Genomic DNA, 23,118 nt, shown 5'->3' on the forward strand with positions numbered 1-23,118 from the left:
TACAATTGTAAAGCACATCAACAAATTGAATACTATTTTACTAGAAAATTTACCATATTCATGGCTTTCAATTTTAAATTTGGTTATGAGAAGTCCTAACTATCTATTGATCGAAGAATGACTAGAAGATATGAAAAAATTTGTGAAACCCAAACTGTAATTTTGTGAAACCCAAACTGTTTAGTCTCAATTATATGAATCAACTCTATGCATTATGTTCTAATCAGATCCATTAAATCCAACTATAATAAGTTTGTCTTTTAATTCAATTTGGGAGTTTTCTAAAGCTAATAAATTCTTTAAATCTCACTTTTTTTCCCAACACATACATACAAATCTTTAACTGATAAAAAGACAGGTCACCAGCAGCGGACATAATGCTAACTATAGATTCTTTTGCATCAATTATTCTATGTTCTCAGTTAAGTCCACATTGTCTCCAAGAGGTTGTAATACTTTGAGCACTCTATGCGATATTTGGTTTAACTCATTCTTTCTTACCATCTTCCAACATCATATATATAATTGCACCTATGGATTTCCATGCTCTCGAAGGTCCATTAGGATATGGCTTGATAGATTCGACGACTTTCTCTCATATTATCCTCTATATTTGCCCTATATGCACCTACTTCAGGGTTCAACCTCTAATAATAACTTCAAAATAAATGTGATAAGATGCTACAATAAGCAAGTAGCCATATGCACATTTGTTTCTTCCAAAATAGATTTCAGGAATAAGTAACAAAAGTAGCTTATATTAAGATTATATCATCACAACAAAATCATTAACTTTTGTAATTTCGTGTTACTTAATATCTTCTATTTATTTGACTTCCTTGTTTGTCAATCTTCCGAGTCTGTACATGTCCCTCCAAATTTCCAACACTCCTTATCTTATTCATTTGTCTACTTCTTTAGTGGAAATCCAAGTTTCACGACTGTGTAGAGATCCCTTATCAACATGACAAAGCAGACAGCACCACTAAGATATCAATTCTTCTTCATTCAAAAGTCTCAGACTATTATTATATGTGAGAAGTCCTCCATGTTATTTGGTGTCATAATTAATAGGTCCATTCAGTCGTCAATCAAATGAAGAAAGAATGGAAGTCATCATCTTACATCTTTTTGGACAAGATTCATCCACAAATTTAAGGCCCTGTATCAACATATCCAGCAGGCATCAGGTTTTGCTGAAGTATCTGCATTAAGGTGGCGGAGGTGAGAGACAACGACATTTGAAGACCTGAAGAAAGAATGAAAGTTTGCAAGTCTGGAAATTAGTATGTGTGTGTATATATATACAAGTTTATGACAAGTTTCTTATCCAAATAATTAGTGGTGGTCAAGAGAAATAGGCCGGTGACCACTGGTGGAGACAATGGAGGATAAAATTTCATTTGGTTTTTCTCTTCTTCTCATGATTTGTAATAAATTACTCTTAAAATAAAATCCACAAGAATAGATAAAGATGATGATTTTTCCTGGACCACCAGGTTTAAAAATAGGGTGAAAGAGGCCAAAACAGAATAGCCACATGATGACTTAAATGAAGGGGTTTTTCTAGCACAAGTAGCCAAAATGATAGTCAAGTGTCCCCTATCTACATGAAAATGAAGGGAGAAGAACATGGTTTTGCTTCTCACCAGCAATTGTTCATTTAATGGTTTCTAATTATTGGCATTGGTGAGAAGTACCATTTATGAGATGATATTATAGCTAATATACCTAGCTTCATCCACAAATTTTAGGCCCCATGCCAACTTGGCCAACAAACATCGGCACATGGTTTTGCCTTCAGTGGTTAGTGACAAAAACTTCAGCTCCATTTTGTATAAATAATCCCTCTTTCATGAGCCTTTTCATCCTCAAGGACAAGCATTATCAGTTCAACCATCAAAGGTCTCTAAATTTATTTTCTACTTTCTTATTTTCAATCTTCCAAAAAAACAAATGGCAATGCTCAGCACTAAGAAACTCATCAAGATGGCCAGGAAATGGCAGAAGTTTGCTGCTATGGAGAGGAAGAGGATTTCATTTCCAAGAAATGGTAGTGATGTAGACAGTTGCAGTGCATCTTCATCCTCTATAGTTCAAAAAGGCCATTTTGTAGTCTATACAGCTGATCAATCCCGCTTTGTCGTTCCATTGGCTTACCTTGAAAATGAGGTCATTAGGCAACTTTTAAGCTTGTCCGAAGAAGAGTTTGGGCTGCCAAGAGGTGGCCCTATTACATTACCCTGTGATTCAGCCTTCATGAGCTACATCATTTCACTAATCAAGAAAGGTGTAGCTGCTGGAGATCTTCACAGAGCTGTGCTCCTCTCGATTCCTTCATGCCGCTGTTCAACTTCTTCTTTGCACCAAGAAAGTGGAAAACAACATCTTCTTGTTTGTTGAATCAAGGCCAACATTCTTTTTGTAAATCTAGCTCAAAATAGTTTTTAGAGAGGCGGACATTGATGAGTACACAATTGTAAAGCACATCATACAGAATTTTAATACTACTTTATTTGAAAATTTACCATATTCATGAGTCATGGCTTTCACTTTTCAATTTGGTTATGAGAAGTCCTAAACATCTAATGTTGGATTTCAGCACCTCCTTGAGAGAAGAAGGACTAGATGATATGAAAATTTGACACCGAGTAGATCAATCAATCATATATTTATATAAAAGAGAACCCTAGGCCTGCCTACGTGGCACCACCATAAACCAGGATTCCCTTTTAAATTTATTTATTTCCAAAACTAGCCTTCCCTTTTCATGAAAAGTTGTGACTTTTATGAAAAGTTGTGATATTTATGAAGTGTTGCGACTTTTATGAAAAATTGTGACTTTTATGAAAGGTTGTGACCTTTTCAGAGGTTGTAACTTTTCCAAAGAGTTGTGATCTTTCCGATAAGGCACAATAAACATTTGTTCACACTACCCTATATTGTCGATAAATGAAGGAATTTCCTGCCACTATAATTTGTAGGTTTTTTTTCCACTAGAGGGTAGTCAAATTCAAATACATTAATTAAGTTTTTATGAAGTTTGTTTCATTCCTGAAAGTTTTCTTCCTCCTATTTCATGGAGCTTAATCTTTACTATAAGTCATAGTCATTCATGTAACTGTGGCAATTTTTTTTTCCTATTTTGGTGACCCTTTTTTAACTCTGTTAAAGTTTCAGCAAGGATGATAGAAGATTGATCTTTCTTTTGTCCCTTTCTACAGGTTTCTTCATATAAACAAAGAAAATTGATTTCAATTGGAATGCGATATTACCACTCTTTGACCTCTCAGTGCACAACTCCTAACGCTTCTGAAATGGTTGATGGTTGAATTCATTACATTTGGTACTTTAGTAAACAAATCTTTTATTTCTGCCACTATTATTTGTATGTTTTTTTCGAATTCAATTACATAAATTAAGCTTCTTATGAAGTGTATTTCAATCCTCAAAGTTTTCTTCCTCCTATTTCATGAAGCTTAATTTTTTACTATAAGTCATAGTGATTCATGTATCTATTGCAATTTCTTTTTGCTATTTTGGTGACTCTTTTTGAATTACTAGTCTTTGGGAACATGCGTTGCACGTTTTGTCCCAAACAATAATGTATTCATCACATCTTCCACATAATCAATAAATTTTGAGAGTTTAGAAATTGACATTATGCAATCTAAAAATTATTGTAAAGCAAGAAGAGATTCTGACCAAACAAATATAATGAATCATCAAACTTCTCACATACAATCATAATTATACTTTGTCATGAAATTTGAGAGAGGATAAAAATGAAAAACATAAATATAATTAAATGTGATAATACATAGATGACGAAAGACTAAGTTGCTCGGACTCGGGTGCGGGTGTCCGATACGGGTGCGGATCTAGAGGTCGGATTTTTCATGATCTAATTTTTAAAATTCGGCAATATGGATCCATGCACGGATACGGGTGTCGGGATTCGCCTAAAAATAATTAAAATATCTAAAAACGGAGTTATAAAATCTAAATTATAAGATATTAAATGTAGAACTTGAGGAGAAACATGGAAGGAGATTAAATGAAAATGAGTGACATAGAAATTTCTATATAAAAGGTGTTCCATTTTCTTCAATTTCACCTTAGCTTTTGTATTGATTATAGGAATCATTAAAATTGTCCAAACTTTCCCCATCGATTTTGGCAAAGTACCCAAAATCTGTTGACCAAATCAGACACAAATCCCACACCCACGTCGTGTCGACACGGGTGCTGCACCAAAAGTAAAGAGTTCGAGCAACTTAGAAGAAGGAATCAAATAAAAGAAGAAAGTTTGAAATCAACAATTGAACACTACTATTTCTTATGATTTATCTCATATTGTCCAATGTCTTAATTTATAAGCTTGCAAGACCAACGTTTTTCTTAATTCAATATGAGAAAATGAAAAGATAAGAGTTTAAAATTTAATTTTAGAAATGAAGGGTTTTGAAACCATGATATTCATTATCATCTTTTCTTAATGTCTTTCTCATTTAAAAGTTGATTCAACTTTGGACTTAACACTTTCCCACTTTAAGTATTTAGTATAATATATATGGTATTATTTAATATTTAATTAATTAGATATTTTATTTAGAATAGGGGTAAAATGGTAATCCAACTTTGAAGTTGGAAGCTTCCCACTTTTAATATAATATGATGTTCAAAATTACTGTGAGGATGATTTAAAATTTATCTTCTCTTTTGTCCCTTTCTACAGGTTTTTCTCATATACTTTTGGGAAAATTGCTTGTGGGTTGTGCTATATTTGATAGCACACAACAACAAATATTTGACAACTAATACGGAACCAATGATGAAGTTTGTTAAAAGAACCAAAATGATTGCTCTCTTGCTTGCCATAGTTAGGATATTATTTTGATTGTTTTTTTCTTAGGTACAAACATTTTGTATGTCATTGCACTATTCCTAGAACTAGAATATTTGTATAGAGACAATTAGTCCACATCTTTTATCGCAAGTTAATTAATTTGTCATATTTCTTCTTCTCTTCTTTTATGGCAAATTAAGAGATCAAGTTTTCGTGAAACTAACAAATGTCCAAAATACACTATAACAAAAATACTTTTTATCGGCAATAAATATGCATGTTCACGAAGAGTGTTACAGCCTTTACCGACATTAATTAATTGTCATTAGATTCAATGTTGCTATAGACTTTAGGGACATTTATACAGAATACTAATTGCCTCTGAAAATACATATTTAGCGATAATTAAGCTATTAATTGTCATTATAGATCATTTTTGTTGTAGTGATAACTCATTCTTTTGATAACATTTTTTATTTTTTGGATAAAGAAGTAATAACTCTTTCTTTTGGCTTCTTTCAATTAAATTTGTGAACTGTAAACTTGGATACAACCCGAAAGACTATCTTTTTGAAAAATGTGTTAACCAACATGCCTTTTTCTTCTTGATTGTTAGGAAAGTAAGGTCGTCTTTTTTTTATATATATATTTGTGAGTTCAAGTGCTCACAAAATTATGATGTGAGATTTTAATATGTTGTGTCAAAATTTTGGTTTAGAATGTCTGTTCTGAACATTCAGATACCACCTACTGCTTGGTTGATAATTGCATTAACTCATTGTAACTGCATACTATAACCATAACAATAACTATAGTTTAATCCAAATAAGTTGGGGCCGGTGATATGAAACCTTAAAAATAGTAATGACTATTTTGAGACAATGACAAAAAACATTTATGATAATAACAATTTTAGGGTCACTTTTAGCATATACTTGATATGGCATACAATAATGAAAAAGAGATTGATAGAGGTTCATAAGAAAGGTGTCCAAGGTCGTCCATTTGAATTTAGTTAATTATGATATTGTATGGACGTGATGTTCCACTTTATAGTGTTGTTGTTCGACGCTTTTTGGTCTCTTTTTTAACGTCTGATGTTGTTCTTTATAACTTCTTGGAATTTAAAAAATTTCATTACTTCTGACCAACTATTTCCAAAGAGATCTTATTTCTTATACTTAAAAATCTCTCTATGACTCATAATTTTTGTATAACAAAAATTAAAATTAAAAAAAAATAGCACTTAAACATTTCGGAGGAACGCTTTGCCTTAAGATAAAATGTTCTTGACAATGTAGTGTATGATTTTAAAATATGAATATTACCGAATGACCATATGTAAGCTTAATAAATTAGTTCAATCCCATGCGAAGCACGGGTAATTTACCTAGTTAACAATAATTCAGCTGTCTCAAACCCAAACAGTTTAGTCTCAATTATATGAATCACCTTTATGCATTATCCTCTAATCAGGTTCATTCATTCCAGTTATGAAAAGTTTGTATTTTAAGTCAAACGACAGTTCACAACGCCGGATGTTATGCTTATGCATCCGTTGGTTTATGTTCTCAGTTAAGTCCGCATTGGCTCCAAGAGGTTGTACTATTAGCACTCTATGTATATGTTATTGGTTTAACTCATTCCTTCTTATCATCTTCCAACATCATATAATTATACCTACGTATCCGTGCTCCTAAAAGTACACTAGGATATGGCTTGATTAGATTCAGACGACCTTCTCTCATTTTATCCTCTGTATTTGCACTATATGCACCAACTTCATAGTACAACCTCTCACAATAAGTTCAAAATAAATGGGATAAGATGCTATAATAAGCGATTAGCCATATGTTCATTTGTTTCTTCCAAAATAGATATAAGGAATAAGCAAGCCACAAAATTAGCTTATATTAGGATAAGAATATAATGCATAAAGTTGATTCATATAATTGAGACTAAACAGTTTGGGTTTAAGACACAGTTGAATGTTGATTGAATGATCTCCTTTGTTTCAAACTTTCATACCGTCTAGTATTTCTTCAATCAAGGAGGTAAAAAGATCCAACATTAGATTGTTAGGATCATAACCAATTTGAAAAATGAAAGCCATGAATATGGTGAATTTTCAAATAAAGTAGTATTAAATTTGTATGATGTGCTTTACAACTGTGTACTCTTCAATGTACGCCTCTCTAAAAACTATTTTTGATCTAACATTTACAAAAAGAATGTTGGCCTTGACTCAACAAACAAGAATCTGCTGGCTTCCACTTTCTTGGTACAAAGAAGAAGTTGAACAATAGCCTGAAGGAATCGAGAGGCGTAGTGCTTGGTGAAGATCTCCAGCAGTTACACCTCTCTTGATTAGTGAAATGATGTAACTCATGAAGGCTGAATCACAGGGTAATGTAATAGGGCCACCAATTGGCAACCCAAACTCTTCTTCGGACATGCTTAAAAGCTGCCTAATGACTTCATTTTCGAGGTAAGCCAATGGAACGACAAAGCGGGCTTGGTCAGCCGTATAAACTACAAAATGGCCTTTCTCAACTATAGAGGATGAAGATGTACTGCAACTGTCTGCATCACTACCATTTCTTGGAAATGAAATCCTCTTCCTCTGCATAGCGGCAAACTTCTGCCATCTCCTGGCCATCTTGATGAGTTTCTTAGCATTGAGCATGGCCATTTCTTTTTTGGAAGACTGGAAACAAAAAAATAAATGAGAAATTTAGAGACCTTTGATGGCTAAATTGATAATGCTTGTGCTTGATGATGAAAAAGGATCATGAATGGGAGATTATTTATATAAGGAGTATATAGACAGGCCTTGGGTTGGAGCTGAAGTTTTTGTAAAGGCAAAGCCATGTGCGTATGCCTGTTGGCCATGTTGATATGGGGCCTAAAATATGTGAATGCAGCTAGTTTGAAAATAAAAGATGAGAAGTTTGTTGCTTTCTTCTCTCAATGCCAATAATTTGAAACCATTAAATGAACAATTGCTGGTAAGAAGCAAAACCATGTTCCACTCTTTCTTTGTCATGTAGATAGGTGACCTTTAGATTTCCATCTTGTCCATGTTGATATGGGGCCTAATGATGTTTTTAAACAAATTTATTGTTTGAAATAGTTGATAATAACAGAGTAAGCAAAACCATGTGAAGCTTCATGTGCCATTGTCTGTCACCATTAAATTTGTATATAAAACATTCCCCTAACTTGTATATACATACACACATACATTGAAATCATTTTAAGCAAAACACAAGTCTACGGATGTTCAAACAAACTTTCACTTGCAGTGTATTTCTCAAAAGAAAATCATTTGTTCTTGTCACCATTTGAAGTTACAAAGTATCTACTATGGGTATCAAAATGACTCCCTTTATTCAAGATAATAGAGTCTTGAGGAGGTTTTCAACTTCTAGAGGTGTTCCCAAAAGTCAATATTGTAGAATAGTATGACATGTAAAAGAGAAAGAGAGGAGATAATCACTTTTTACAAAGGCTTGATGGGTACAGCAGCAGACAAAGTCCCTAGTATAGCCTTATCTATCATGAGACAGGGCTCCAGAATTAATCTACAACAACAAAGGGCAATGTGCTTGCCAATCACTAGAGAAGAGGTCGGGATTGCATTCTTCGTCATTGATGACAATAAGGCACCAGGTATTGATGGATTTAATGCATACTTTTTATAAGAAAACGTGGGATATAATCAGCATCATATTAAGGCAGTACATGAATTCTTTCAGCATAACAGGTTCCTTAAAGCTGTAAATAGCAAGGGATTTTAGGCCTATAGCTTGTTGCACAACAGTGTACAAAGTTATTTCTAAGATCTTATCAAGTAGAATTCGAGGTCGTTTAGATGGGGTAATTGGCCAAAGTCAATCAGCTTTTATTCCTGGTAGGTTTATTTCAGATAACATTATCCTAAGCTATGAAATAGTGAAATGATACACTAGAAAAAAAATCCCACCTAGATGTATGATAAAGCTGGACCTACAGAAAACATATGGTTCAATTGAGTGGCACTTAATTGAGAAAATGTTAAAAGGAGATTGGATTTCCTAGTATGATGGTTAACAGTCAGCTATACTTTTCTGATCAATGTTGCCTTATCAGAAACTATCAAATCTAAGAGCGGTCGATCCTATATCCTCTTATATCTCTGTCATAGTGATGGAATATCTGAACAGATGCTTGGGTACACTGAACAAGAACCTGAGTGCAATTACCATCCAGCTAAAATAACCACATGGATGGCTAAGAGCCTAGCTATCATATGCAGGGAGAATCCAACTTATCAAAGCAATCTTATTTGGTGTACAGGCTTATTGGGACCAAATGTTCTTACTGCCAAAGAAGGTTATGAAACTAATAGAGAGAACCGTCCATTTCTAGGAAGGCCTTAGCATCTTGAAAGAAGGTATGTCTCCCTAAAGTTGCCGGTGGGATGAATCTGTTGAATCTAAAGATATGGAATTTTGCAGCCTTATGCAAACTACTTTGGGTCTTGAGTTTGAAGGACAAACTACGGATAACATGGATTATATTCACACATACTACATTAAAAGTCAGCTTATTGAGACTATAAAAGTTCCAACACAAGCATCATGGATGGTGAAAAAGATATTGCATATGAGGAAATTCTGGCAAACTAGACACTGAAAAACTGATCCATGAATGTAAATTTCTGATCTCAAAGGCGGTACTTTTTATTGATCACAAATCGCTTGTTATCGCACTGTACTCCTTTTGCAAGATTAGCTCTTAGATGCGAAAAATCAAATGATGAAGGGGGAAATGAAATGTCGGATTGAATCGCCGAAGCAAGGCTAAGACGAATAGATATGAATGACGAAATGAGGTCTTCTCCGACCCTTTACCAGAAGACAAGAGATTCGCGTTATGGCTTCATAAGAGGTATTCATTATACAGATATCGTTTAACGAATTGCCCTTTGGTGTAATAAACCGCAAGCCCTTCAGACAGAAAGACATAATATAATAATGAATTAATTAATAAACATTAATAATTCAAAAAAGAAGGGTTGATTAAGAACTATTGACTGTAAGAGGTGAGGTTCCTAATGTGGAATGGAAGAACTTGGTATGTCATAGTTGTGCTGAAGCAAAACATATATTTATACTATGGCTACAAATGCAAGGCAGATTGAGGATCATTTTTTTTTTAATTGCCCCTATACCAAAGCATTATGGACACCAATACTAGCATTGAAAACATGTCACAGAGGCATACTCCAATGGAAAGATGAGTGAAAATGGGTGGATAAGAAGTCAAGGAGTAAACAAGCAAGAGGTATCATCTTGAAAGCCAGTTTTGCAACGGTTATATACAACATCTGGATTGAACGAAACAAGAATGATCTTTCAACAAACTCAAAGACCAATGGAAACACTTCTTCATCACATAAAACTGGGACTTTGAATAAGAGGTAGTGGGAACAGAAAGTTGATGGAGTATATAGATACATGCTAGTTTGGAGTTTGATATTGCACTGCATGTCCCTGAGTAGGATCAATTCTCTGCTATCTTGACAGCTAATCGAGTCAAGAAGAGAGCAATAGTTATTGTGTTGACCCGATCCTAGAATATTTAGTTCTCTCTAGTTCTTTTTTTTTGCACGCTTGTTCATTAGTAGAGGTTTGTCAACTCATTAGGAATATTAAGCAAAGGTCTAGCACTCCCCTACTTATAAAAATAAAAATAAAGACTGAAGGATTTTAGAAACACGCAAGTGAAAGTTTGTTATGACAAGTTTCATATCAAAATATTTAGTGGTGGTCAAGAGAAATAGGTGATCACTATACTGAGAGACAATGCCATATGAAGTTTCACATGGCTTTGCTTACTCTCTAAAGTATTCAGACTACAAATTTGTTGAAGAACAAGACTCATGATTTACATAAAGGACACCCTTAGAACCAAATCCACAAGAATAGATAAAGATGATAACTTTGCCTGGACCACCTGATTTAAAGATAGGGTGACAGAGACCATAAAAAAATAGCCGCATGATGACTTTAATGAAGTGGTTTTTCTAGCACAACTAGCCAAGATGATAGTCAAGTGTCCCCTATCTACATGAAAATGAAGGGAAAACAACATGGTTTTGCTTCTCACCAGCAATTGTTCACTTAATGGTTTCAAATTATTTGCATTGGAGAGTACCAACTATGAGCTGATATTATACCAAATAGGCTTAATTTGTTGTTGATCAAACTAGCATCATCCACAAATTTTAGGCCCCATACCAACTTGGCCAATAGACATCGGCACATGGCTTTGCGTACGGTGGTTAGTGACAAAAACTTCAGCTCTATTTTATATAAATAATCCCTCTTTCATGAGCCTTTTCATCATCAAGGACAAGCATTATCAGTTCAACCATCAAAGATCTCTAAATTTCTTCTCTACTTTCTTATTTTTAATCTTCCAAAAAAAATAATGGCAATGCTCAGCGCTAAGAAACTCATCAAGATGGCTAGGAGATGGCAGAAGTTTGCCCCTATGCAGAGGAAGAAGATTTCATTTCCAAGAAATGATAGTGATGCAGACAGTTGCAGTACATCTTCATCCTCAATAGTTGAGAAAGGCCATTTTGTAGTCTATACAGCTGATCAAGCCCGCTTCATCGTTCCATTGGCTTACCTTGAAAATGAAGTCATTAAGCAACTTTTAAGCGTTTCTGAAGAAGAGTTTGGGTTGCCAAGTGGTGGCCCTATTACATTACCCTGTGATTCAACCTTCATGAGATACATCATTTCACTTATCAAGAAAGGCGTAGCTGCTGGAGATCTTCACAAAGCAGTGCTCCTCTCAATTCCTTCATGCTGCTGTTCAACGTCTTCTTTGCACCAAGAAAGTGGAAGCCGACAGCTTCTTGTTTGTTGAGTCAAGGACAACATTCTTTTTGTACATGCTAGCTCAAAAATAGTTTTTAGAGAGGCTGACACTGAAGACTACACAATTGTAAAGCACAACATACAAATTGAAATCTACTTTATTTGAAAAATTTACCATATTCATGGATTTCACTTTTCAATTTTGTTATGAGAAGTCCTAACAATCCAATCTTGGAGCACAGACATATAAATCTTTAACTTGTAAAAGGAAAATTGACACAAACCAGATGTAAATTGTAATGGTAAGTGTAACTTTGTTTTATGTTCCTAGTTAAGTCCGCATTGTCTCCAAGTGATTGTTAATATTTTCAGCACTTCGTGTGATCTATGGTCTTACTAATTCCTTCTTACCATCATCCAGCAACAGTCATCATACTGTGTTGAACCTATGGATTTGTGCATCTAAACGTCCACGTATTATATGGTGGATCATATTAGATGTGTATTGTTGCGCTACATGCACCCACATTAGGGATCGATGACCTCCAATAATACTACAATAACAACTACACCTAAGTCCCAAATAAGGTGCGATCAACTATATAAATTCTCACTTACTATATTTCTCCATTTAAACTCATTGCAGACTAGCTTCATGTCAAATGTAGAAACATATTAAAAGTTCTCTAAATCTTTGGCATTAGGTTACTACATAGAGTAAGAAGTTCAAATAGATTGGATAAGATAGAATTTGCAATTTAGTCATATATATGTACATTTGTATCTCCTAAAATAGAATAAATAAGTCAAAAGTAGCTTATATTAGCAACTAATTCCACTAAATAATACTTTCTTGAATGCAGGTGCTTAATTAATCTGTTCAGCAGAAAAATTCCAAAAGAATTAACGAAATTGTTTAAGAGAATATTACCATAATAACTTCTGCATTCGTAAATTGATCTCCTCTTTCTAATATCTAAGTGCTACTACTATACAAAACTTCATGGTGCAAAAGAATTTGCACTATGATAAAATTCATGATCACATGCAGGACATGAGATCAACGAACACGTCCTCTTTGCAAGGTATTGTGAGACTACCCATTGGATGATCGAAGTCAAACTCTTCGTCATCTTTAGCTAACAAGTCTTGTAATAAAGGTTGGCTCAAGTATAATATTGGACCACAAATACATACAGTATGTGTGTGTATAACTGTATATACAAGTTTCATATTGAAATATTTAGTGGTGGTCAAGAGAAATAGGTGACTACTAGTGAGAGACAAGGGCGGATAAATATATAGTTTTACTTACTAAAGTATTCAAACATAAATATGTTGAAGAACAATACATGTTGACTTTGCCTGGACCGACCAAGACCAAAACAGATAGCCAGATGATGACTTTAATGAAGTGATTTTTCAAGCACAACTAGCCAAACTGATAGTCAAGTGTCCTCTATCTACATGAAAATGAAGGGAGAAGAACATGGTTTTGCTTCTCACCAGCAATTGTTCATTTAATGGTTTCTAATTATTGGCATTGGTCAGAAGTACCATTTATGAGATGATATTATAGCTAATATACCTAGCTTCATCCACAGATTTTAGGCCCCATGCCAACTTGGCCAACAAACATCGGCACATGGTTTTGCCTTCGGTGGTTAGTGACAAAAACTTCAGCTCCATTTTGTATATATAATCCCTCTTTCATGAGCCTTTTCATCCTCAAGGACAAGCATTATCAGTTCAACCATCAAAGGTCTCTAAATTTCTTTTCTACTTTCTTATTTTCAATCTTCCAAAAAAACAAATGGCAATGCTCAGCGCTAAGAAACTCATCAAGATGGCCAGGAAATGGCAGAAGTTTGCAGCTATGCAGAGGAAGAGGATTTCATCATTTCCAAGAAATGCTAGTGATGCAGACAGTTGCAGTACGTCTTCATCCTCTATAGTTGAAAAAGGCCATTTTGTAGTATATACAACTGATCAAGCCCGTTTTGTCGTTCCCTTGGCTTACCTTGAAAATGAGGTCATTAGACAACTTTTAAGCATGTCCAAAGAAGAGTTTGGGTTGCCAAGTGGTGGCCCTATAACATTACCCTGTGATTCAGCCTTCATGAGTTACATTATTTCACTAATCAAGAGAGGTGTAGCTGCTGGAGATCTTCACAGAGCAGTGCTCCTCTCGATTCCTTCATGCTGCTGTTCCATTTCTTCTATGCACCAAGAGAGTGGAAGCCGACAGCTTCTTGTTTATTGAGTCAAGGACAACATATTTTTTGTAGATGCTAGTTCAAAAATAGTATTTAGACGGAGTACACAATTGTAAAGAACATCATACAGATTGAATACTACTCTATTTGAAAATTTACCATATTCATGGCTTTCACTTTATTTTAAAATTTTAACACAACAGATAGTAACCAACCTTCACTAACTTCAAAGAGCGGTTTCAGATTACAACTATATAATCTAAGGACGAACTCTAGTACTTCAACCTCAGCAGTTAATTATAATTGTTCTAACTACTCTTCAAGAAGTCAATCCTGCTTGTTGTTACAAATCTCACCAACACAACTACTCACTTCAATCTAGAAATTATTACAACTCAATAATAACCTTCGAACAAAAGCCTATTTGACTAGTCCACTTGATCTCCTTGCATGAATGTAGTTCTCTTTTACTCTACTTCGTTGTTGAACCTATTTCTTCAACATATTTGTCTATCATCAAAACTCCTTGAAATTTGAACTTGTATTTTCCATCAATTTCCCCCTTTTTGATGGACAAATACTGAATCCTCAAAATTCATTATCTTCCTAATAGAATATTTCAAATATTATATTTGGTAAAAGAAATATAATTATAAAAACATCTATTTAAAAAAGTTTCCCTCAAGTAAGTGGCATAGAAAATTAAAATAAATAAAGCTTCTTTCTTATTAATTTGCTCTAAAAAATTTAGCAATGGCTTCCCCAAAGTTCTTGTCGATGTCCTTTTTACATCTTCTCTTGTTTCTTGCTATTTGTTTAACAGTCTTCATAATCGCTCTTATGGTGCTTTCAGTCCTTAGCGAGATGAAGAAAGGAAACAATGCAACTAACTTCGAAAAGAAAAGGATCTACCTAGAATACAAACCGATAAATGAGTGGAGCGAGAAACCAATTTATTATGCATGTATCAAAGAATTAAAAGAACATCTTGAAAAGTTGCATAAGAAATTTGATCAATTGAAAACGGAGGTTAATTTTATTTTCATCAAATGTTCATTCATGAAATGTTCTAGTAAATTGATTATTGACTTTATCTGGCCTTTTCTTGCGGTATGAAAAGTTGACAAGCTTTGTCAATTATGTGAAGACATTACCGGATGAAAAGCAAAAGTTTGGACCAAAAATTTCGAGTGAAAAAGGTTGGGTATTATTAAAATAAAGTAATTGTAGTTTTCTCTTTGAAAATTCTAGCTAGTCGTATAGATAGCAATACTTTTATCTTAGATTTAATTATTATCATGTTTTTCTGTACTTTTGACTTTGTTTAAATGTATTGTAATTTTTCTCATGATTTTGTTTAGTCTTTTTAATGTATAAGAATAAGAAGTCAAATAAACCAAAAAGTTAAAATTAATGGCATACCTTTAAAATCAATAGAGACAAATATTTTCTAAATACTAATTTTACAACTAAATCAAATAAATTACAAATTAAAAATTAGTGAATAATTATCAAGTTCAATGGTACAAGTTTTTTCATATTTAGTTCTCACGCAATTGCAAAATCAGATAAAATCTATATATATATATATATATATATATATATATATATATATATATATATATATTACTATATAAAAAAGGGAATAAGTATTCACCACAAGTCAACATGTGTTCCAATAAGAAAAGGGAATAACCAATATATTTATAACAAGAAATGACATATAAAATATTACTATAGAGAGAGTATTAGTTTTTGAAAATGGAAAAGGACAAAACACATATAAAATTAAAAGGCATATAAAAAAAAGTTCGTTTAACTCTCAAACATAAAAAGTAACATATGTTATTAAAAACTTTAATAAAAAGTATTATAATTTACAATAAATAATAACTTAAAATATCTACAAGACAACAAAAAAAAGACTAATTTTTGTACTGCTTCTGTCACATAAATTAGGATTGAGATGATTTTAAAATTTTAATTTTGGTTATACATTATAAAATAGCCGAAAAATTGAATGATATATTTTTTTTTAAAATAACCGAATGAATCATCCTATCGATAACCCTAATGTTACTTCTACTCTGTTTATTTTTACTTAAATTTAGAAAGATATGCTTCATTTCTACCCTCAATCTTATCGCTACATTTATTTGCTATTTAAAATTGAAATTAAAAAGACAAATGACAAATAAGTTTCTATATTAGCTCACTTATGAGCAAAATATATTATAACAATCTTTACTAATTTTATAACAATACATAAACTATACTCCCTCCGTCCCATATTAGATGGGCACTTTCAACTTTACACGGTGATTAAAAAATCATTAATAAATTGGAAGACTTCACCATTTTGCCCTTTGTTTATATCAATGCACATTGAAATGAGTTACAAAAAATACACATACAATATAGGAATGGTCATATTAATTGTAGGGGTAAAATGGAAAAGAATTAATTAATTCTATCCTAATTTAATAAGTGCTCAAATAATATGAAAAAAATATTTTTAGTAAGATTCTATATCTAATATGGGACGGAGAGAGTATTAGTTTTTGAAAATGGAAAAGGACAAAACGCATATAATATTAAAAGACATATAAAAAAAAGTTGGTTTAACTCTCAAACATAAAAAGTAACATATGTTATTAAAAACTTTAATAAAAAGTACTATAATTTACAATAAATAATAACTTAAAATATTTACAAGACAACAAAAAAAAGACTAATTTTTGTACTGCTTCTGTCACATAAATTAGGATTGAGATGATTTTAAAATTTTAATTTTGGTTATACATTATAAAATAGCCGAAAAATTGAATGATATAATTTTTTTTAAAATAACCGAATGAATCGTCCTATCGATAACCCTAATGTTACTTCTACTCTGTTTATTTTTACTTAAATTTAGAAAGATATGATTCATTTCTACCCTCAATCTTATCGCTACATTTATTTGCTATTTAAAATTGAAATTAAAAAGACAAATGACAAATAAGTTTCTATATTAGCTCACTTATGAGCAAAAATATATTATAACAATCTTTACTAATTTTATAATAATACATAAACTATACTCCCTCCGTCCCATATTAGATAGGCACTTCCAACTTTACACGGTGATTAAGAAATCATTAATACATTGGAAGACTTCATCATTTTGCCCTTTGTTTATATCAATGCACATTGAAATGAGTTACAAAAAATACACATACAATATAGGAATGGTCATATTAATTGTAGGGGTAAAATGGAAAAGAATTAATTAATTCTATCTAATTTAATAAGTGCTCAAATAATATGAAAAAAATATTTTTAGTAAGATTCTATATCTAATATGGGACGAAGAGAGTAACAATATAACTTTATTAATGTTAGGCCCGGGCAGCGCCCGGGCTTTCTTTACTAGTATATATATAAAGGTGAATGTGAAAATGGTGATGAGGCACCTCTTAGAAGCCAAGATTCCTATTTATCTATTATTTCAAATATTTAAAAAAAATTCTCATACTAAATACAATATGCTTTATTATATTATATTTCATGTGTATAGCATTAATTGCATCGTATCTATATATATATATATATATATATATATAAAGCTGAATATAGACAATCTGATGTGGCACCTTTCTATGGCCAACATTCCTATTTATCTTTTATCTCCTTTTTTTTCTTGAATTTTTCATCTTTCTTTTCTATTTTATTTGTATTTTCAAAAGAACTGAAAGTATTTAAATGCATTACCCAATTAATCATGTTTCTTTAAAACTTTCATTACATTAATATACATTTAAGTAAATGGAAACTCAAAAGATCAAAAAACTTACATTACACTAATATAAATTTAAGTAAATGGAAGATGAAAAGATAAAAAAACTTTTCATTTTCCATAACTTTCTTTTTTTAACAATGAAAACAAAAATCAAAATAAGAACAAAAAAGGACAAACAAACAGTTAATAGAGAAAATATATGGGAAATGAACGGTCTTTGGAGAAGCACTTAGCACCTCACGCCTTCTTCCTCCTTGTGAATCCAGTGAGATGTCCGATTTGCCTTACTCAGAAAATACGGCGACGAAGCAACAGTTCATGAGCTTGGGTGTATTTCATTCAACATTTATCATGTCTCACCTTGCCATGAAATCAACTCCATTAAAGACTTCTTCAGCTCCTAACTTGAATTCAACCACAACGCCTCCAGGAATGGTCCTTCTCCTACCAAAAAACTCCTTGAAAATAATCCTACTGAGTCTGATGCTAAACTTGTACGTGCCTTGTGCAGATTGAGCTCCATAAAGCTGAAACCACTACCTCGAGTCATGTTCGAGATTTAGCACCCTCTTCATGCTCACTAACCGAGGTAACTCTTAAACTCTTCTAACGGTTTATAAAAAAATTGGGGCAACCCCTGTACCTCTGAACTACAAGAAATTAACCATGACTGTTCCTTTTGTTTACTTCTTGAACTTAATTTGGTAGTCTAAACAGATTGTTTTGACCCTTCTTGATTCGTATACTTGGTGTTCCTTGTTTATATATCCAACTGCAGAATATTTTTGCCTTTATTGATAGACCATTAGTATGATTAAAATGAATGGAACATGTACCTGCAATATTAACAATTATGTTAGTTAAATAATTTGCGAGCTTGTTCCCTTCTCGAAATGTATGAACTACTGTCACTGCCTTGTTCTCCATTGCCTTCATAATTTCTCTAATGTCTACAGAATAATCCAAGGCACCTCCCAAATTCCATCCAAAATCTTCTTAATGGTTACCGAATCAGTTTCCATTGTCAGAGGGAGGGGATTGTGACCTAGGCAATACAGTAGACCCCTTTAAATCCTTTTACTTCAGCCTGTAATACAGAACAAAACTCAGTTTTGCAATCTTTAGCATACACCAACTCTCCTTGACCATTTCTGATGCAAAAAGCATTTGAACCTAGGCTAGACTCATCTGAGTTGCATTTGTAGCTTTCCCCTTCAAGACACTTCCACCTTACCACTGTATTGTTTATTAGTGGTGTGTAGTTTTTCAGAAATTCAAGTATTAGGCATTTCTGCTAACCAAGAATATCTTGATTTTGCCATCAGATGTATATTTCTATTAATCTCCAGTACCATAGTCTGTTTGCGGTCATGTTTTCCCATGTAAAATTATATTTCTCCTTTTCCATAATTGCCAGATGATAAAACTTGGTACTGCCCTACACAAAGGTTTCAACTTAGTTGCACAATCTTCTTCCCACCACTTATAGATAGCTTGTTCCAGCTGAATGAATGGACCTTGCATTCCAATAGCCCCTGCAAACAACTTCCAGAGATATGTAGCATCCGGACATAGTACAAATAAATGATTAAATGATTCCGGAGTATTAGTGTCACAACAACAACACTTTATGTGATCAACTATCATGCTTCTAACCAGGACTTCTCCAATTGAAATCCTTTGAAACCATATCCTCCACGTAAGAAAGGAAAACTTGAAAGGCAAACACTTCTCTCATATAAACATTATATCCTTGTGAGGATCCTGCCTGCTTCGGATAATTTCAAAATCACTCCCTACAGAAAAAATTTCTTTGTTGCTAGGCATCCACCATTGTTTGTCTTTTTTGTCTGTCTACTGAAGTGTACCCATGACTTGATTCACATGATCACAAATACTTTAATCAAAAGGTCAGTCAACAATTTATTATCCCACCGTTCATCCACTCTTAGTTGATTAACTTCTTCAAAATTCTCATCAATAACATGATCAACAGGCATGATGTAATGTGAGGATCCAAGTTGTGTCCAATTGTCATACCATAAGCTAGCATGACCACATCTAGGTTCGCACCATATTTCTTGATCAAAGCAATCTCTAGCCATTAACATCATCTTCCAAACTTGAGATCCTCCCCTCCATTCCACCAGTTGAGGTCTATATCTCTTGCAGTACTTGTTCCACATAAAGTGAGACCATAAAGAGCCTTTAGTTCTAAAGTTTCACCAAAGCTTTGCGAACATAGCTTTGGACACATCAAAGAGGGATCTAAAGCCAAGACCCCTCTCCTCTTTAGGAAGACAAGTGTCATCCCAGGCTATCCAGTGCTTTACCCTACCATTTTCTTTGAGATTCCATAAGAACCTTGCAAAGATTTTATGAAGGTCCTTGATTACACATTTTGGTGGTACTAGGACCGATAGCAAATATATTGGTATACTTTGCAACACATGTTTGATCAATACCACCTTACCACCAAAAAATGTTACTTGCCTTTCCAGACTTGCAACTTATTCTGAATCTTTTTAATCAATTCATTAAAGTGTGATTTCTTCATCTTTGCATGGCTGATAAGGCACCCTAAATAGATTATTGGAGAAGTACCTCTCACAAAATTAGTAACTTCCTTCATTTCTCTTATAAGAGCATTACTGGCCTTACTGAACATGTAGAGGTGACTTTTTTCCTTATTGACCTTTTGCCCTGATTGATTTTCATAATCTTTCAGGGTATTCATGATAAGAGCAATTGATTTCCTATCTGTAGCAGCAAATATGATGGTATCATCTGCATAAACGAGATGATTTAGCTTCTCACTCCACTTTGGCATCACATATCCTCTAAAATCAGTGTTCAGGAACAATTGGTTTAGGGCTCTTGAGAGCACCTCTGCTGTGATGATAAATAATGCAGGGGATAAAAGATCCCCCTGCTTCACCCCTCTGGTAGAGTGAAAGAAATCATATGTTTGCCCATTAATTAGTACAGAGTACCAGTTGTTGGCAATCAATCTCCAAATCATGTCAACCAACACTGTGTTAAAGCCCATGTGTTCCAACACTTTCACTAAGAAACTCCAATTCACCCTATCATAAGCCTTAGTCATGTCTAATTTTATCACAATATTTGCTGGTTTTCCCCTCTTTCTTATATCTGTAATAATTTCCTGAGCCAGTAATACATTTTCAGAAATGCTTCTAAAACTTCACAAAACCAGACTGATTCACAGACATTAGTCTTGGTAGCAAACCCTCCAGTCTATCATGAATAGTTCTAGAAATCACCTTATTAATGAAATTACTGAGACTAATTGGTCTTATGTCTAAGAAGGTTTGAATAATCTCTTTCTTAGGCAATAATACCAAATTAGTGTGAGTAATGGATTTGGGAAGGGTATTCTCCAGAAAGAAAGCTTGCACAATACCCACAATATCAGCCCCAACAATATCCCAACAGACCTGAAAAAAATGCCCTGTAAAACCATCAGTGCCACAGGAAATCTCCCCATTAAGCTAAAAAACCACCCTTTTAATTTCAGTTTCTTCAGGAATTGCAATCAACAATTCATTGTCCTCTGAAGTCACCAGTGGTTGAATATTCTGTAATAAAGAAAAATTATTATCTAAATTACATCCAGCAAATTGATTCTGGAAGAAACTCAAAGCTTCAGCCGCCACTTCATTATCTCTTTCTACCCATTGGCCATCTGCCTTCATAATTCTCTGTACATTTAATCTTCTCCTCCTTCCTCTTACCAAGCCATGAAAAAATTTGGTATTTTTATCCCCCTCCGAGAACCAGTGGATGCTTGCCTTTTGCCTCCAAAACTCCTCCTCATAATGTAGGTAGAATTTGTATTTAGCATAAGCTTGTTGTAGCACAACTCTATTAGTTATGGAAGGATCTTGTTCAAATAATTCTTCTTTCAACTTAACTATTTCCTCTCTGATCAGAAGTTGTTTGAAAATGTCTCCAAACTGCTCCCTACTCCATTTAGACAGAGCCAGTTTTGTCTTCTTCAACTTCAACTTCCATTGTAAGAAATCATCATTAGAGTAGTCTCCACTCCAGCTAGCCTTAACCACCTCCTTAAAATCTGCCCTGTCAATCCAAAAATTTAGAAATCTAAATGGTTTCTTAAAATTTTGAGATGGACCTCCACAAGTTAGTAATAAAGGTGCATGATCAGATCCAGTCCTTGCTAAATGTTGAAGCCCCAAGTTGCCAAAAGAGATCCTACAACTCTTGATTAATCAGTATTCTATCTAACCTTTTGAAAATACATTCTTCATCAACTCTTCCATTCCACCAAGTAAACGGACTACTAGAAAAATTTATATCAAATAGACCACATGAGTTAACACAGAAAGCAAAATCCTCATATCCTTGAATGTACACAGACAGACCTCCAATCTTTTCATCTTCTCCCATTATGACATTGAAGTCTCCCCCAACCAACCAAGGTCCTGAGTAATTATCACTAATAAAGTACAATCATTCCAAAGTTATATTCTCTCCTCTGCAGAACATTTGGCATATACCATAGAAGTAATAATTTGTTTTCCATCTTCCAAGGTAAGCTGGAGAGTGATTCGTTGAGTAGTGTCTAAGATCACCCCAACCTGGATATTTTTCCTTCAAATTATAATTTTATATTCATTTAATAATGAATTTGCATTTTTCTTCCGCTATGACATTTTTTAAATATATTTTTTTCAACTCAACTGAGTAGATTAAAAATTCTTGCAAAAGAATAGTCCTATCAAGCAGCTCTCTACAAAAGCTTGCACTGTGTGAACCCTTCTTCATTATTCAGATTTTCATTTTTTTTTGTGGGGGAGGGAGTTAATTACAAAAACTCAAAATAGTTTTATATGAATTGTAAATATATTTTAACATAATTTGATTTGTCACTTTTTAATCATTTCTTCTGTTAACGATTTATAATTATATGTAATAATAAGTTGAAATAAAAAATGTGATGTGACACTTATCTTAGTCTAATATTAATATTTAATAATTTTTATCAATTATTTTGACATATTTTTATTAAAATAATTGCTCAAGAATGAAGTTATTCTTTCAAAAAAAATATGTCTCGATATTTATTTTTAATTTTTGATATTTTTTCTAATTTTAAAAGACTGAAAATGTACCTCAAAATTTATAAAATATTTAAATTAAATGATCATATTTAATTCCTACCATCATTACTACTTTTAATTTCTTTTACTTTCATTTCCTTAATCTCATCATTAATGTTATTGATATTATTTCCTTAAATCACTTTTTTCCTTTTTTTTGTTTTTGTTTATTATTTATTTATCCTAGAAATAAGTTATTATCACTTAATAAGAATTTAAATACAAATTTTACAGAATTTGAGTTGCTTCATTT

At 33.1% G+C, this 23,118-nt stretch overlaps 5 protein-coding genes across 5 annotated transcripts; 3 read left to right on the forward strand and 2 right to left on the reverse strand.

The window, feature by feature from the left end:
• The first annotated feature begins 1,956 nt into the window (after positions 1-1,956).
• Positions 1,957-2,403, forward strand: LOC125829548 (auxin-responsive protein SAUR68-like). Its single transcript, XM_049508763.1, has one exon. The coding sequence runs from the start codon at positions 1,957-1,959 to the stop codon at positions 2,401-2,403; it is 447 nt and encodes a 148-aa protein (XP_049364720.1).
• Positions 2,404-6,884: 4,481 nt separating this feature from the next.
• LOC125829547 (auxin-responsive protein SAUR68-like) lies at positions 6,885-7,544 on the reverse strand. The gene has a single exon (XM_049508762.1). The coding sequence runs from the start codon at positions 7,539-7,541 to the stop codon at positions 7,095-7,097; it is 447 nt and encodes a 148-aa protein (XP_049364719.1). The 5' UTR covers positions 7,542-7,544; the 3' UTR covers positions 6,885-7,094.
• Positions 7,545-11,326: 3,782 nt separating this feature from the next.
• Positions 11,327-11,773, forward strand: LOC125829546 (auxin-responsive protein SAUR68-like). Its single transcript, XM_049508761.1, has one exon. It carries the CDS (start codon positions 11,327-11,329, stop codon positions 11,771-11,773), a length of 447 nt encoding a protein of 148 aa, XP_049364718.1.
• Positions 11,774-13,458: 1,685 nt separating this feature from the next.
• On the forward strand, positions 13,459-14,032 carry LOC125829543 (auxin-responsive protein SAUR68-like). Its single transcript, XM_049508756.1, has one exon. It carries the CDS (start codon positions 13,538-13,540, stop codon positions 13,985-13,987), a length of 450 nt encoding a protein of 149 aa, XP_049364713.1. The 5' UTR covers positions 13,459-13,537; the 3' UTR covers positions 13,988-14,032.
• A 4,766-nt stretch (positions 14,033-18,798) lies between these two features.
• On the reverse strand, positions 18,799-22,152 carry LOC125829561 (uncharacterized). Its single transcript, XM_049508776.1, has 6 exons — positions 21,992-22,152; positions 21,243-21,822; positions 21,084-21,179; positions 20,326-20,887; positions 19,136-19,256; positions 18,799-18,808 (listed from the first exon to the last, which is right to left on the reverse strand). The coding sequence occupies exons 1-6, from the start codon at positions 22,150-22,152 to the stop codon at positions 18,799-18,801; spliced, it is 1,530 nt and encodes a 509-aa protein (XP_049364733.1).
• Between the last annotated feature and the right edge of the window lie 966 nt (positions 22,153-23,118).

The sequence above is a fragment of the Solanum verrucosum genome, unplaced genomic scaffold (genome assembly GCF_900185275.1).
Source record: "Solanum verrucosum unplaced genomic scaffold, falcon-dt-bn FXZP01000031.1, whole genome shotgun sequence".
NCBI lineage: Eukaryota > Viridiplantae > Streptophyta > Magnoliopsida > Solanales > Solanaceae > Solanum > Solanum verrucosum.

Coding starts and splice junctions, on each gene's coding strand:
- LOC125829548 (XM_049508763.1), top strand. CDS start 1,957: ATGGCAATGCTCAGCACTAAGAAACTCATCAAGATGGCCAGGAAATGG.
- LOC125829547 (XM_049508762.1), bottom strand. CDS start 7,541: ATGGCCATGCTCAATGCTAAGAAACTCATCAAGATGGCCAGGAGATGG.
- LOC125829546 (XM_049508761.1), top strand. CDS start 11,327: ATGGCAATGCTCAGCGCTAAGAAACTCATCAAGATGGCTAGGAGATGG.
- LOC125829543 (XM_049508756.1), top strand. CDS start 13,538: ATGGCAATGCTCAGCGCTAAGAAACTCATCAAGATGGCCAGGAAATGG.
- LOC125829561 (XM_049508776.1), bottom strand. CDS start 22,152: ATGGGAGAAGATGAAAAGATTGGAGGTCTGTCTGTGTACATTCAAGGA. Junction 21,823..21,991: donor GAAGAATGTATTTTCAAAAG/GTTAGATAGAAT, acceptor TTGGATTGACAG/GGCAGATTTTAAGGAGGTGG. Junction 20,888..21,083: donor CCATTACTCACACTAATTTG/GTATTATTGCCT, acceptor TTACTGGCTCAG/GAAATTATTACAGATATAAG.